The sequence below is a fragment of the Microtus oregoni genome, unplaced genomic scaffold (genome assembly GCF_018167655.1).
Source record: "Microtus oregoni isolate MIOR12 unplaced genomic scaffold, Mior012 000055F_ref0000237, whole genome shotgun sequence".
In the NCBI taxonomy this organism is placed as follows: Eukaryota; Metazoa; Chordata; class Mammalia; order Rodentia; family Cricetidae; genus Microtus; species Microtus oregoni.
Genome location: NW_024543831.1, coordinates 12,634,371 through 12,649,046, shown reverse-complemented (window position 1 = coordinate 12,649,046; position 14,676 = coordinate 12,634,371). Strand labels below are relative to the sequence as shown.

The 14,676-nt window shown below is 36.2% G+C and overlaps 1 protein-coding gene across 1 annotated transcript in view; it reads left to right on the top strand.

Annotated features, from left to right (window-relative positions):
• Positions 1-14,676, top strand: part of Scaper (S-phase cyclin A associated protein in the ER) — a 343,723-nt gene that overhangs the window by 68,612 nt on the left and 260,435 nt on the right. The window contains exons 10-14 of the mRNA XM_041638504.1: positions 144-353; positions 5,823-5,993; positions 6,632-6,707; positions 7,215-7,332; positions 7,576-7,687. Coding sequence (XP_041494438.1) covers positions 144-353; positions 5,823-5,993; positions 6,632-6,707; positions 7,215-7,332; positions 7,576-7,687 — 687 coding nt within the window. The remainder of the gene's footprint in view (positions 1-143; positions 354-5,822; positions 5,994-6,631; positions 6,708-7,214; positions 7,333-7,575; positions 7,688-14,676) is intronic.

Sequence of the window (14,676 nt, the reverse complement as noted above, 5' to 3'; positions counted from 1 at the left end):
CACAGAGAAAGAGAGAATTTTCTATTGCACAGGTAAGTGCTGTTTCACAGTTGATAGGTTAAGCAGAACTAGCTTTTACAAAATGTAATGTTTGGTACATTTGAAAGTTGTCCCTGGGTTATTCTAAAAGTATGTGTTTTTAGTTCACAGTGAGTATATTTGATGATGTCAAGAATTCTGGTAGTAGTCAAGACAGTTCAGTGAATACTTCTGAAATACGAGCCATTCACAATGATGCGGTGTGCCTTGCTGTTCCTCAACAAGTCACCACAGCTTTGCCAACAGATAAAGACAGAGTTCTGGCAGAGAAAGCAGGACTAGTGAACGAGACGGACCCTTCAGATATTTCAAATGTGAGTGCTGCTGACTTGGTAAGAATAACTTATCGGAATTCTGTACAACTATATTAAAAAGGCATAAATTTAAATAATATTGATCTGTATTATAATCTTAAATTTTACAAAACTGGTTTTATGTAGTATTTTATATGTCAATTCATTCCAACATTTTTCTTACAGTAATATTTTCCTATAGTTAAGATTCTTACTGATTTGTACAGGACAAAAATGGTAATGTAATGGTTCAGAATCAGATTATATATGATTTGATTAAATGCATTTAGTTCAGGGTTAAGAAATCACACCTAGCTGGGCAGTGGTGGTGCACACCTTTAATCCCAGCAATCTGAGGCAAGTGAATTTCTCTGAGTTCAAGGCTAGCCTGGTCTACAGAGAAAGTTCCAGAATAGCCCGGGCTACACAGAGAAACCCTGTCTCAAAAAACCAAGCTCACACACACACACACACACACACACACACACAGAGTAAATAATTAGATAAGTAAATAGATAAAACTAGAAAGAAAAAAAAAACTAACTCTGTACCAGAAAATGTTGTAATAGGAGTGGTGGGGCTGCGTCCCCAGCACCCCGGCCGCCCGCACGGCTAGCTTTACCCGAAATAATTATGTGGAAACTGTATTCTTTTAAACACTGCTTGGCCCATTTCTATATAGCCTCTTCTAGGCTAATTCTCACATATTAATTTAGCCCATTTCTAATCATCTGCATAGCACAGCTAGGTGAGCTTACCGGGAAGATTCTAGCCTACGTCCATCCTGGGTCGGAGCTTCATCGCGTGTGTCTGCCTGGGAGCGGGTCATGGCGTCTCTTCTGAGGCGTCTGCTCCCGAGAGGAGAGCTGTCGAGTCTGAGCTCACTTCCTCTTCCTCCCAGCAGTCTGTTCTGTTTACTCCTCCCACCTATGTTTTAACATATGAGGGCCAGCCAAGCAGTTTCTTTATTTTTTTAACCAATGACCTTCCTCCATCAAGAAAAGACTTTTTCTTCAATATCTAGCATTCCCATAGATGGAAAGGATGCCTGCTGGTCTTTGCTTTGCTTTCGGTTTTGTTTTTTTAGCCAAGATTTCCTGTACTGTCAGATGGCTTTGAATTTGTTTTGTAGCTGAGGATGACATTGAACTCCTGATTGTGTTTACACCTGTCAGGTGCTTGGATTGCAGGAGTGGGCCTTCAAAACCAGCTGGAGTTAGTCTTTAAGATGACATTTATTTATCTTTAGTCTCAAATCTTTGAAAATGCATTGATCATCTGTAGTTTTATGTTTTTGTATGATTGTCTAGTATGTGCTCATCTATTCCTGTTTCTCATTTTAGTATTACTGCCCTCCCCCTGGGGCTGGTCCACAGTAGCATTCAGCCAGCTTTCCTTTACTGTCTTTTTAAGGAAGTGGACACATATATAACATGAGATACATTATGATTCAAATTTTATCTTTTAACTTTTTCCTTTGTGAATATATATGTAGAATATAAGTACATATATATGTATACATATATGAATACATATTTTAAACTTTCCCTTTGTGTAAATATATATTTGATATTTGTATGTACATAGCATGTTTGTGCATTCACATATGTGTGGAGACTGATAGTGAGTATCAGTATGTCTTCCTCTTTTGCTCCCCTCCTTAAGTGAGACAGGGAGGCTTACTAACCCTGTAATTCCCAGGGTGGCTAGAATAGGTAGGCAGTGAACTCCACGGACCTGCTTGTTTCCGTCACTTCCATGTCCCACACCTCTATTCCCAGGTATGTACAGAGATGTCCTTCTATGCCTGAATTTTATGTGTGATGGACACCTGAACTCAGGTCCTCATGTTTGAGTGGCAGGCACTTTACTAAATAAACCATTTCCTGGGTCCTTCATTTTATTTTTTTAAAGGTGATTATAAATAATAATTTATTTTAAAATTTAATAACTTAGGATATCTGCAAGTGTAGTAGGAAATTGATATGGGATGTTTAAGTGGAAGAAAAAGAAATGAACATGATAGCAGTAACAAAAAATAAATTTTGTTTCCTTTAACGAGGTCATGCTAGTTTAAGTTTTCTTGTGTCTTCTAGTTAATGAACTTAAAAATTGCACATAATTAGGATCAAGCAAGTAATTACTTATCCTAAAATCTAAAGTTTGTCATATTTATATTTTTCGTCTCTGCAGTCAGAAAACAGTTGTTTATCTTGTGATTTGATCGTGGGAAGGCTCTCCTGGGCTGTTTCAGTAGCGTCACATGTACTTTCTTAAGTGAGCAGAAACAGGTTCTTGCAGTGATGAGAAAACTGATTTTTATTTTGTTTCTCAGTATATTGTCACAGAACTAGTTAAAATAAAACAAAACCCAAATTACTTTCTATTCACCTGCTTAACAGAACTATTACGAAAAATTGACTGGAAGTCTCTCTGACTTCCATACTTGCTTGGCATGTGTAGGGCCATTAGTTTGAGTCTTAATGTTAAAAAAAAATTTTAAAAAACCAACCTTTTCTGCAGAGACCCTCAGCCCTTGAGAAGATTGTAAGAACCAGAGGTGGTCAGTAACATCAAGAAAACAATATTCTCCATGCACAACAAGGCAACTGTATATTGAACTCATCACAGTTGTGACAGCATACACAAGCTTGTCCAAGCTCCAGCCAGACTAAAATCCCAGCATAGGCTGTTGTGGGGGGTGACCTGAAATTCCAGCACTAGTTCTGGAGCTATGGCATTTGGTAGCTTTTAGGAGAGGGAGAGTCAGGGGTGTTTTCTTTTGTTTTGTTTGTTATGTGATCACATTTCTTTAATGAAGTTGGCCACTTGATGGGGTAGGCCCTATTTCCAAGACTAGCTGGGCAACACAAACTCAACTTGATGTGAAAGGAGAAAGGAGAAGAAGATGAAAGAAATCCCTACTTAAGTGGGAAGAGATGGAAGGTAGCCATGGGAATTTTATATACTTTATGAAATTCTCAATTAATAAAAATATTCTTGAAAAGATGCATTATATGTGCATAAAATGTCATAATAAAGTCCATTATTGTGTCTAATGACTATATGCTGATAAAAGCATTTGAAAAGACAAAAGCCAACCTTTGCTAACATAATAATAATAATCTGTTAGAAGTCTAATTTCTATTGATCCTAACGTTTTAGAATCGAATTTTCAAATTTTCTTGAAAAGTTGCTTAGAATGATAGTAAATTATTTGTATCTTACTACCTGGTCCAAAGTTGTGTATGGATACTGAATCAGTGTGTCATTCATAAGCTCTGGTACAAGATTTGAATCTTCAGATTTTTATGTTTCAAATATAAATATATTTCAATAAATATAAAATTGAGTGAGACAATGAGGAAACATTGGATTTATGTATTAACTTACCTTTTCAAACACACACTTACACACTTTGATGTTTGGAATTTAGGTATTGTTTTTATGTTATGTGAGACATTAGTAACAGCTACTTTCTGTAGGACCTTCAGGCTTCTAGGACGAATGTCTTATGCACAGTCATAGTTTTTAAACTTCCTAACTCATTCTATTCCTTGGGGACATAAACTCCTTTGTGAGTTTTTGTTTTGTTTTGTTTTGCTATTGTTCTTTGTGTGTTTTGAAGGGAGCCTCTTAGTGAATGTGGAAGGGGAGTCTAATAGAGATGTGTAGATTTTGTTCCACATTACTTAAAGCCTGACATTTAAGTTTTTGCAGTTTGAAATAAATATATTGAGTTATAAATAGTTTTTAGTAGTCTTCGCATATTTAGTGTATGCAAAATGATGAACTTTTCCTTGTGTTTATACCTTTGAATCCAGCACTATACCTGAGATCCTGAACACAGTGAGTGCTGCTCAAAGTTCCCACTCTTCTCTCCACAGCCTTCCTTCCAGCCCTGCTTTTGCCATCTTCCTCTTCCCCTGTAACCTTTTCTCCATCTGTCACTATGTCTAAATTTGTGTTTTCAGACTTTTGTATAAATTAAGCCTATGCTCTTTGTTTGGCATCTCTTGCAGAATAGCTGTTTGTAGGCTCATTCACGAGGTGTGCGTGATAGTGCACTGCTTTTTCAGCAGGAGCAGTGGCTTCTTTTGTACACAAGCACAGTGTTTGTTCTTTCATTTGTTTATAGACATCTGGGTTGCTTCTAGTTTAGTATTTGCATACAGTCTTGATATTTATATGTTTTTATTTATCCACTATACTTTAGGAGTTTTAAATCTGATAGGCTATATAAACTTCATACTTAATCATCTAGAGAACTGCTAGGGTTTTTTCTAAAGAAGTTACTGGGTTTTTTGTTGTTGTTCTTAGATCTCTTTTGTTTTTCCCTTTAGGCTTTGCCTTGTATAGTTTGAAACTCTCTTAAATACATTAGACTTTAAGAGGCTTGCATTCATGGTAAATTGTCCCTTTATGAAATGACCTTCTTTGTTCTGGTGGTAGATTTTGCTCTAAAATCTGGCTTTGATGTGACTATATCAGTTTTTTTTTAATTTTCTGAAATTAAAATATAATTACATCATTTCCCCTGCTTTTACTCCTAACAGCTCCTTCCAGTCCTTCTTGCTTCCTATGTCAGGTTTTTTTTTGTTATTATTATTTACTTTTAATCTATATCTTTATTTTAGTTTTTTATTAGAAGCATGGTTGAGTGTTGCTTTTGATTCAGTTTCACAGTCTTAACTGATTAATTGGTGATATTTAGACTACATGTATTGCCATTTGTTTACAGTTATCAACTTAGTATTTGTTTACCTTTGACTTGTGTATATTGTTCCATCTTTTGCTTTTTTTATTTAAAAAATTTATTTTTCATTTTACATACTAACCCCAGTTCCCCCTCACTCCCTTTCTTCTGCCCCTGCCATGTTTTGCTTTTTAAAATTCTGTTTTATATCTTTTGTTGGCTTATTAAGCATAAATCTTCTTTTTATTATTTCAGTGTTTGTCTTTGGATTTATAGTATAAATACTGAGATACTCATAGTACTTATTAACAGATAATTCTTAGTCATTGTTTAATTATATTTATTTTTAGATTATAAAAACATGTTCAAAATATATAATCACCTCCATAGTCTGCATTCTTTTTATGTTCCTATTACAGCATACTATTCTTGTTTCATTTTGAGGGAAAACATTTGATCTGCAGCTGTTTTGGATTTGGGCATTAAGGTGAAATTCCTTGGATAATATCTGTTATTTACATAACTTCACAGTTTCTCATAAGCCTGGTAAAGAAGGTCAGAAATGTATTGTTGTTGCATTTCATGGAGCAACAAATAAGCCCTTGGCTTTATGCACCTTGTAAGTCATACTGCTAATGTGTGCTTGAGCTTTTATTGGATCCAGGTTTTCTGATTCTAGGTCAACATTTTTTTGTATATATACTTTCATATCTATATATATTTAATTATCAGAGAGAAAAATTCATTAATGTTTCTTTATTCTGTCCTATTTTTTGTTTTTAAAAATGTTATAGTCCATGGCAGAAGTTCTCGCTAAAAAAGAAGAGCTAGCAGATCGTCTAGAGAAGGCCAATGAAGAAGCCATTGCCAGTGCTATTGCTGAAGAAGAACAGTTAACTAGAGAAATAGAAGCTGAAGAAAACAATGACATTAATATAGAGACTGACAACGAAAGTGATTTTTCTGTGAGCTTTTTAGTATTTTAAAATCTTGAATAATAGTAAAATTTATTGTGGTGGCTTAAATAATAAGCAACAGCAAATCTTTCTTTTAACATTGTTTGTTAGAAAGTATTTTCATATATGATACAATTGATAAGTTGAAAGTTCTCGTTCTCATTTTACAAATTGAGAAATTGTATCTGTCAGAAGTTAAGAACCTAATATTTCTCAGACTTTAATTTCTAAGGAGAGAAGAATGTATTATTCTTGTTTTATCTTACTAATTAATAGCAAATGATGTATTGCTTTGTTACTAAATACTCAGGGTATATACGTTGATGGAGGAGATTTGTTAAATAAAACAACCATAAGTTTTATATTTCATTTTTTTCTAATAATTACTACCAAATTATTTTGAATTCAAAAGTATGTTTTGTGTAAGACTAGTTTACTTGTTTTGAAATATAAGTGCTTATGAATGACAATACATAGTCTGAGCATTTTAACTTGGTGATTATGACTGTGTAAGGGATATAGTTTTGTTTTGGTTGGTTGGTTCAGTGAAGTTTATTAGCAGTTGTTAGAAGAATTTCATATGTAGTTTATTTTTAAGTTTATAATATTATGTGTAAAAGATTTCTCCAATTTTTATTACATTCTAGGCTAGCATGGGCAGTGGGAGTCTATCTTTCTGTGGCATATCTATGGATTGGAATGATGTTCTTGCAGATTATGAAGGTATTGTGTGCATATGTCTCTGAGTATTTGTAGGCATAATGGGATACACTAGATCATTTTATATGCAATTTTTAGGTAAAATAATTTGAGGTAGAAATGCTTTTACAAGTGGTGTTTATGTGGAGACAGCTTGTAAATAGAGCTATTGTCTTACAAGGTTGTGCAGTGGGGGTCAGTCCTCAAATCCCAAGTTAGAATGCCAGGCATGGTTATATGTGTTCATGAACCCAGCAAGGGGAAGTGAAATCAGGTATATCTCTGGGCTTGCTGGCCAGGCAGCATTGTTTAATTGGTAAACTCTAGGCCATTGTGAGATCCTGTATCAAAGAAAGTAGACAAGGTTTCTGAGAATGGCACCCACAGTTTCCTACAATCTCCACTTATTTGTGCATATATACACATGTGTTATTAAAAAAAAATCTCAAAGTTAGCTTTAAAGAAGTACATGACTAAACAGAAACCTTTTTTTTTTTTTCAAATTTTATTTTACCCCCCCCCCCCCATTAGCTCGTGAATCTTGGCGTCAAAATACATCCTGGGGGGATATTGTAGAAGAAGAGCCAGCGAGACTTCCAGGACATGGAATTCACATGCATGAAAAACTTTCTTCACCATCTCGTAAAAGGTCTGGTATTTGAAAATTCTCTTGAAATGCTTGATAGTAAGAAATCTTGATTATTACCTGAAATTGAATTGTTCCACGAGTCTTTTCAGCATTTTTTTATTTTGACATTCCATATTTATCTAGTTGACAAGTACTAGGCTTAAATGAATCTTGTATACATTGAGATTTTTGATGCTCAAAGATCTCTGATTTAGTCTTGTCATTGACCACATGTGTCTCTTGTTCATTTGTCTGTATTAATAGGACTATCGCAGAATCTAAGAAGAAATATGAGGAGAAGCACATGAAAGCTCAGCAGTTAAGGGAAAAGCTACGTGAAGAGAAGACACTAAAGCTTCAAAAGTTGTTAGAAAGGGTGAGCTTTTACATTTTAAAAATGAAATGATAACCATAAGTTGGTCTGTTTTCAAGTAGATTTTTTTGTTTTGTTTTGTTTTTTGTTTTTCAAGACAGGGTTTCTTGGTGTAACAACCCTCGCAGTCCTGAAACTAGCTTTGTAGACCAGGCTGGCCTCAAACTCACAGACATCTGCCTGCCTCTGCCTCCCGAGTGCTGGGATTAAAGGTGTGCGCCACCGTCTTCCAGCTCAAGTAGATTTTTGTTGTTGTTGTTGTTCTGAGACTAAAGGGAGTTATAAAAATAGATGTAGGATATTAAGGCAGTTCCATTTCCAAAAGGTTAGCTTTTTTTTTTTTTTAAAGTATTTGTCTATCTGGTACATGGATATTTTGGAAGGTTTTTACAGGTATACTTTGTTTTGTCACTTGCCATTTTCATTGGGAGATTTCCTTAGGGAGGCCTTTCCAAAATATAAAACTATTTGCTAGGAGAGTTTTGAAGTTAAAATTATTAGGCTTGCTGTTTGCATTTGCTTGTGGGGTTCCTGGTCCCTGCTCTGGATTATTGTAAGTTTGGCTGTGGCCATCTCCCTTAGCTACAGAGACATAAGCTATATACATATGCCACCAACACTGTAGTCCCTGTGAATAGTTCCCTACTGTCACATATGTCCTCAAGCCAAATTCCATAGCTGTGTGTACTTCTGGCCCTAACCCTGGCTCCTACTGTTTCCTGCCCCGGCCCTTATTTACCTGGCACATGCACTACTTAGCACAGAGGTGCTGTTGAGGCCAGCATCCTGCTCAGGTACTTCAAATACCAAGAAGCTTTTGTACCTGGTAAACACTGGTAGCTTTTGATGTTACTCCAGCCCTCAGACTTCTGTGCTGTTGCATAGCTCTAGACCCAGAGTATATGTATGCCATACTTTGTGCCTCAATATATATGTTTCTACTTTCTTGATCCCCTTTGGTGCGTCTATAACCTGCTTCCCCAGGTAACTGTCTTCTCCTATTGCAACTAGGCTGTTACACTTAGACAGCCAGGTTGTTACACTTAGATAATCAGGCTGTTATACAAATTGACTACTTTTTAAAAATGAACAGATAGCAATATGGAGACAAAAGGAACCTTAAAATGAGGAAAACTTAATGATGGAGGAAGGTGATTGGTTAAATAAAAAGAAACTGCTTGGCCCTCATTGGTTAGAAGATAGGTGGGAGGAGTAAACAGAACAGAACACTGGGAGGAAGAGGAAGTGAGCTCAGACTCCACAGCTCTCTTCTCGGGAGCAGACGCCTCAGAGAGATGCCATGCTCTGCTCTCCCAGGCAGACACACGTGGTTAGACATGCTGAATCTTTCCCGGTAAGACCGGTGCTCACAGATTATTAGAGATGGGTTGATCGGGATATCAGAATTAGCCAGTAAGGGCTAGAGCTAAAGGGCCAAGCAGTGTTTAAATGAATACAGTTTGTGTGTTGTTATTTCGGGGCATAAGCTAGCCAGGCGGCTGGGGTGCCAGGGACGCAGCCCCGCTCCTCCTATTACTACAACTTAACTGCATCAGAGGAAAATAATAAAATCCCAGCAGTTGATTCAAACAATTGGAAATATACAAGTTTTTGACAAAGTATTTAAAATAGTATCTCTGTAGATGTTTACAAGAGAATACAAGTAATTTAACAAAACACAAGGATAAAAAAGTTAAAAAACAGACTGGAGATATAGCTCAGCAGTTTAAGAGCACTGTAGCTCTTCCAGAGGTCCTGAGTTCAATTCCCAGCAATCACATGGTGGCTCACAACCATCTGTAATGGTATCTGATGCCCTATTCTGGCATACAGGCATATATACATGTATATGTATATGTATATGTATATGTATATGTATATGTATATATATAAAATATTTTTTTAAAAAAAATAGGTTCAAAATCAAGATAAAAACCATGAACGGAAGCAAATAGAAATTCTAGAGCTTTAGAATATAGTAACTGAGAATGATTCTGGACTGGCATCCTGCTTTGAATAGGCACTTCTAGCATAGCTGGGCAGTCTTATAGAAATTGTTTTTTGTCTGGAGTTAGATCCTTACTGTGAAGCTAAGCATACTTTTTGTTCCACTGGTTTGTCTATTCCAATTATGAAGGACAGTGCTGTCGTTGAAATCTCATGCCTATGAGCCCCTTTTCAAAATTTAAATAAGTAGACCTCCTGAGACACTTGAAAAATTTACATGATGCCATTGGTTTCACGAATACATTAACAGGCAAAACCAGAACATAGGAATGCTAGGAACTTTTCCAGCTTAGCAATTGTACATGTCCTCATCCTTGAACTGAAATATGTGTTGTTTCTGCTCTAGCTAAGGACCTACCTGCTTTTTTTTGAAAAAACTGACTGCACTGTCAGGGAAATGGAGCACTACTTGTAGTGGTGACCATGTCATGAAGCACATTTTAAAAATGCTAATGTAGATAAAATTGGACAATAAAATGGATTTATGATGCGACATGTCCAAGCTAGCCCAGGAAAAGCTATGGCGACATGGTTTGAATAGCTCATCTATTGGTACTTTGTATTAAGGACATAAGAGTCTTGGTTGACTTTGTAGTAGAATTCAAGAAAATAGAAACGACTGTGCAATAATGTTTCTTTTCAGTGAAAAAATATACTTGTTTGGGAAATAAAACAGCTAAATCTTGTTTTATCCATCCATAAAACAGTTTTATTACCCTTTCAAACCTCATTTAGCAACTGCAATTCTGTCGAATCTTTTGAAAGCATTTGTTTTAATATTATTCACAGATGGTTTTATAATTTTGAATATTACTTTAGCCTGTGAAATTCCCTTTTTTATACTAAAGAAACACAGGACGCTCCTGTTTTGTAAAACCTTTTGTTCTGCAGCTCTTCTTCCTCTAGCCACCAGCACCTGCTTTTTAGGGGCTATCTTGACACTTGTGGCTTTCTCAGCCTTTCTTCCATGGGGCAGGCATGTTAAATGCACGTGGCTAGAATTGATGCATAGTAACACAATGCATAATAACAAAAGGGAACAGCTTTTGGAAAGAAACTGAAACCATAATATCATTCACAATTAGCACATCCATTATATGTTACTCTGTGTAGAGGGCTTGAGTAGCATCTAGGGTGTTTTAATTCTCAGTAGCTCCCTCCCCAGAACAAAAAGTAATGTTCCAATTCCAATTCCCAGCCCTTTGCAAAATCAGACTATTATACTTCTCAGATACGTGGGTTCTTCATCCCAATAGTGACTTTTCATGGAGCTACTTTCTCTGATGCAATAATTATACTCTTTCATTAAGGGCTTTTTGATAGTTTAGAAGGTCTTCATACCTTATGTAACTTAGTTTTTGTGTGTGTGTGTGTGTCTGTGTGTGTGTGTGTGTGTCTGTGTGTGTGTGTGTGTGTGCGTGTGTGCGTGTGTGCGCGTGTGCATGTGCCATGGTGTCTGGAATGTTACAGGAGAACTTGTAAGAGTTTCTTTTCTCCTCTGACCATGTGAGCCCTAAGAGTTGAGCTCAGGACATCATGCTTGACAAGGGTACCTTCACTGAGCTGTGTTGATGGTTCTGCTGTAACTTTTGAATCTGACTACCTTCCATTCACCTAACTTAAAAGAGTTATCTGATCACCAGATTTCCAGATGTGGTAAATGCAATATTAAAGAGGAAATCTATTTCTGGTTAGCCTTTTAGAATTTGCTAGAAGCATTCTTTTGAGAGATAGGTAACTTAACATCTCTAAAAACTTTAGTTTTTTTGACTCTAAAATGACTTCTTTTCTAGGACTATAAAGTCTGAAGTCATATATGTTTGGCATAGCAGTTGCACATCGAATGCAAATTATTATCTCAGGGCTATAATAATTAGCCAAAGAACAAAATATCATGCTTGATTTGGCCAAATGTGAATTATAGGCCAGCCCTTCCTAGGATTGTATCACCTAGACTTGGAGCTGAGTGTAAGTTATTCAGTAAGTCCTCATGCAAGATGTCCCACAGCTTGCTGAGCTTGTGCTTCTGAGTCCCGTCTGTGTCCTGATATTCTTTCTTTTTTCACTTCAAGGACAGGTGTTTGTTAAGAACCTTCAAGTCACTGTGCTTTCATTAAGTAAGGCCATCAGTCATCAACCAAGCTTTTCAAAGAGATCCTGTATTTCATGATTAGCTGACTCTGATTTTTTTCTTATTCAAGGAAAGCATACTAGTATGTTAATGGATTGAGATCAGAGAACATAATTTTTCTTTTCTTTTTTTCTTCTTTCTTTTCTTTTTCTTTTTTTGTTTTTTCGAGATAGAGTTTCTCTGAAGCTTTGAAACCTGTCCTGGAACTAGCTCTTGTAGACCAGGTTGGCCTCAAACTCACAGAGATCTGCCTGCCTCTGTCTCCCGAGTGCTGGGATTAAAGCGTGTGCCACCATCGCCTGGCCAAATAATTTGTTTTATATTTAAGTAGGATAGTTACTGTTTTACCTAATACTTAACTGAGCAGTATATTATATTATCTTTGAGGTCTTATAACAACCTTAATCACAGATATTACATAGATACTATTTACTCACCAAAGTGAGTAAGTCAGGGATTAGAAAGTTTTGTATAACCTTCATATGGCAGCTGAGCTAAGAGCAGTCAGAGTTATATTGAATGAATTGGGCTCACTATGCTAATTGAGGTCTTGGACTAGTACAGCAGGTATTTCTTGTCTGTTGTGAGGTAAGCGTCGATACTGATAAAACAGATATAGAAAATATAGTTTGCTGAGTGTATTTTTCTTGTTCAACAAAAAGAAAACCTTGGGGAAAAAGAATAATGTGACCAAATTAAGATATTATTAGAGAAATTCACCAACAGATTTGTTCAAGCACATTGAAGAGCCAGGATTCATGATCCTTTTGCCTCTGCCTTGTGATTGCTGATTACATTTGTGTCTTACTATACCCAGCTAAAGTAAATTCTCTAAAAGGGAAAGCAATGACATCACAATGTAAACAATAGAATTAACCTAAGCACAAGCTAAAGATGTATACTGAAAATTGTAAAAGGAATAAATAAAAGAAAATAAAAAAGTCACAAGTAAATGGAAAAATACTTAATCTTCATTGATTAGAACAAAATATCTGATGCAATGCCATACTACTATGAGAAACTTCATATTCAGTGGAATACCTAATAAAATTCCTCTATTTTGGGATTTCTTTTTTCCCAAAGATTTAAAAAAAAAAAGAAAGAAAAGGAAAAAATTCTGAAATTCTAATGGAATATAAAAGACCACAAGTAACAAAACTAATCTTGACCAAGAAAAAAAACCTAACCCAGAAACATGAGATTTCCTGATTTCAAACTTACTGCACAGACATATTAATCAAATGCTTTTACACGTGTATACAAGTACGCATAGGTGTCAGTGGAGCTGCAGGTAAGCCTAACATGGCGACTAAAGTTTTTCAAAATATTTTTTAGTTTTATTTATTTATTTATTTTTCAATTAAGTCTATTTTTTTAATTGCTTATTCTTATTTACTTACTAACTGTGGGGAAGTTCATTGCAGAGTTTTTTTTTACATTTTTTTATTAAAAATTTCTACCTCCTCCCACCTCCCTTTTCCCTCCCTCTCCCCTCACTCCCCACTCCCCTCCTCCTCCCTCTCCAGTCTGAAGAGCAGTCAGGGTTCCCTGCCCCGTGGGAAGTCCAAGGTCCTATTTATTTTTATTGTACGTATATTGCTGTTTTGCTTGCATGAATGTTTCTGCACTATGTTCATGCCTATTGTCCTCAGAGACCAGAGAAAGAATAATATTTCTTGTGACTGGAGTTACAGATGGTTGTTAGCCACTTTGTGGATTCTGGGATCAAACCCTAGTCCCCTGGAAGAGCAGCAAGTGCTCTTAACCACTGAGCCATCTCGCCAGCTCAGTCTGATTCTTTGATAAGAACACCAAAAATGTACAATGGAGAAAGCATAGTGTTTTCAGTAAATGGTGCAGGGGAAACTGGATATTTAAAGACAAAAAAGGATGAAATAATACTTCGTTATCATACCATACACAAAAATCACTGCAAAATGGATTAAATATTTCAAAGAAGACCTGAAATTACAGAATTTGAAGACTGCACAAGGAGACATTTGTTATCTTAGCAATAATTCTTTTTGGTATAACACCAAGATATAGGCAACAAAAGTAAAGCTGGATAAAAAGAATTATACTAGTTAAAACTCTTCTGCACTGCAAAGAAGAAAAAAATCAGTGAAATGATAACAGCTTACAAATAACAAAATTACTGTGAGAGTGATCAGATTTGGTATTAAAATGTAAAGTACTGGGGAGCCAGCACAACTGAGTATTTAGAGCAATAATAACTTGTGCACACTGGGCAAAGGGCCTAATTGACTCTTAAAAAGTAAAATTTCGATGGCTAAAAAATACTCAGAAAGATGTTCAACTTCTGTAATGATCAGAGAAATGCAACTTAAACTTCAGTGATATATCCCTTCACACATGATTGGATGACTCTCCCCAAAATTACAGAGGCTATATACCCAATGTAGATGTCTAGAAAGTGTATCTCTTTTAAAAATATTTGTATCAATTCTTTGAGAATTTCATATGATGTATTTTGATAATATTCACCCCAAATTTGTCTCCCTAATCTTCCCAGAGCTATCCCCACTTTCTTACACTGCCCAACTTCCTGTTGTCTTGTCATCTTTATCATCTTTACCATCACCACCACCCTCTTCTCCCCTTTAAGAAAACCTAATTCTTCCTCCCCTAGAAGCCACCAATTCTTCATACCTCCTCAGTTGGATGGGGACTCATGACCCCCTCCTTACTCCATGCTAGAGTGTTGATCTTGTGCAGCAGGTCTTATGCAGGCATCCACAGTCTGTGAATGCATGAGTGCAGCAGAGTCCTTGTGTCCAGAAGACACTGCTTTGCTCAGGTCCTCCTCTACCTCTGGCTCGTAGTCTTTCCACTC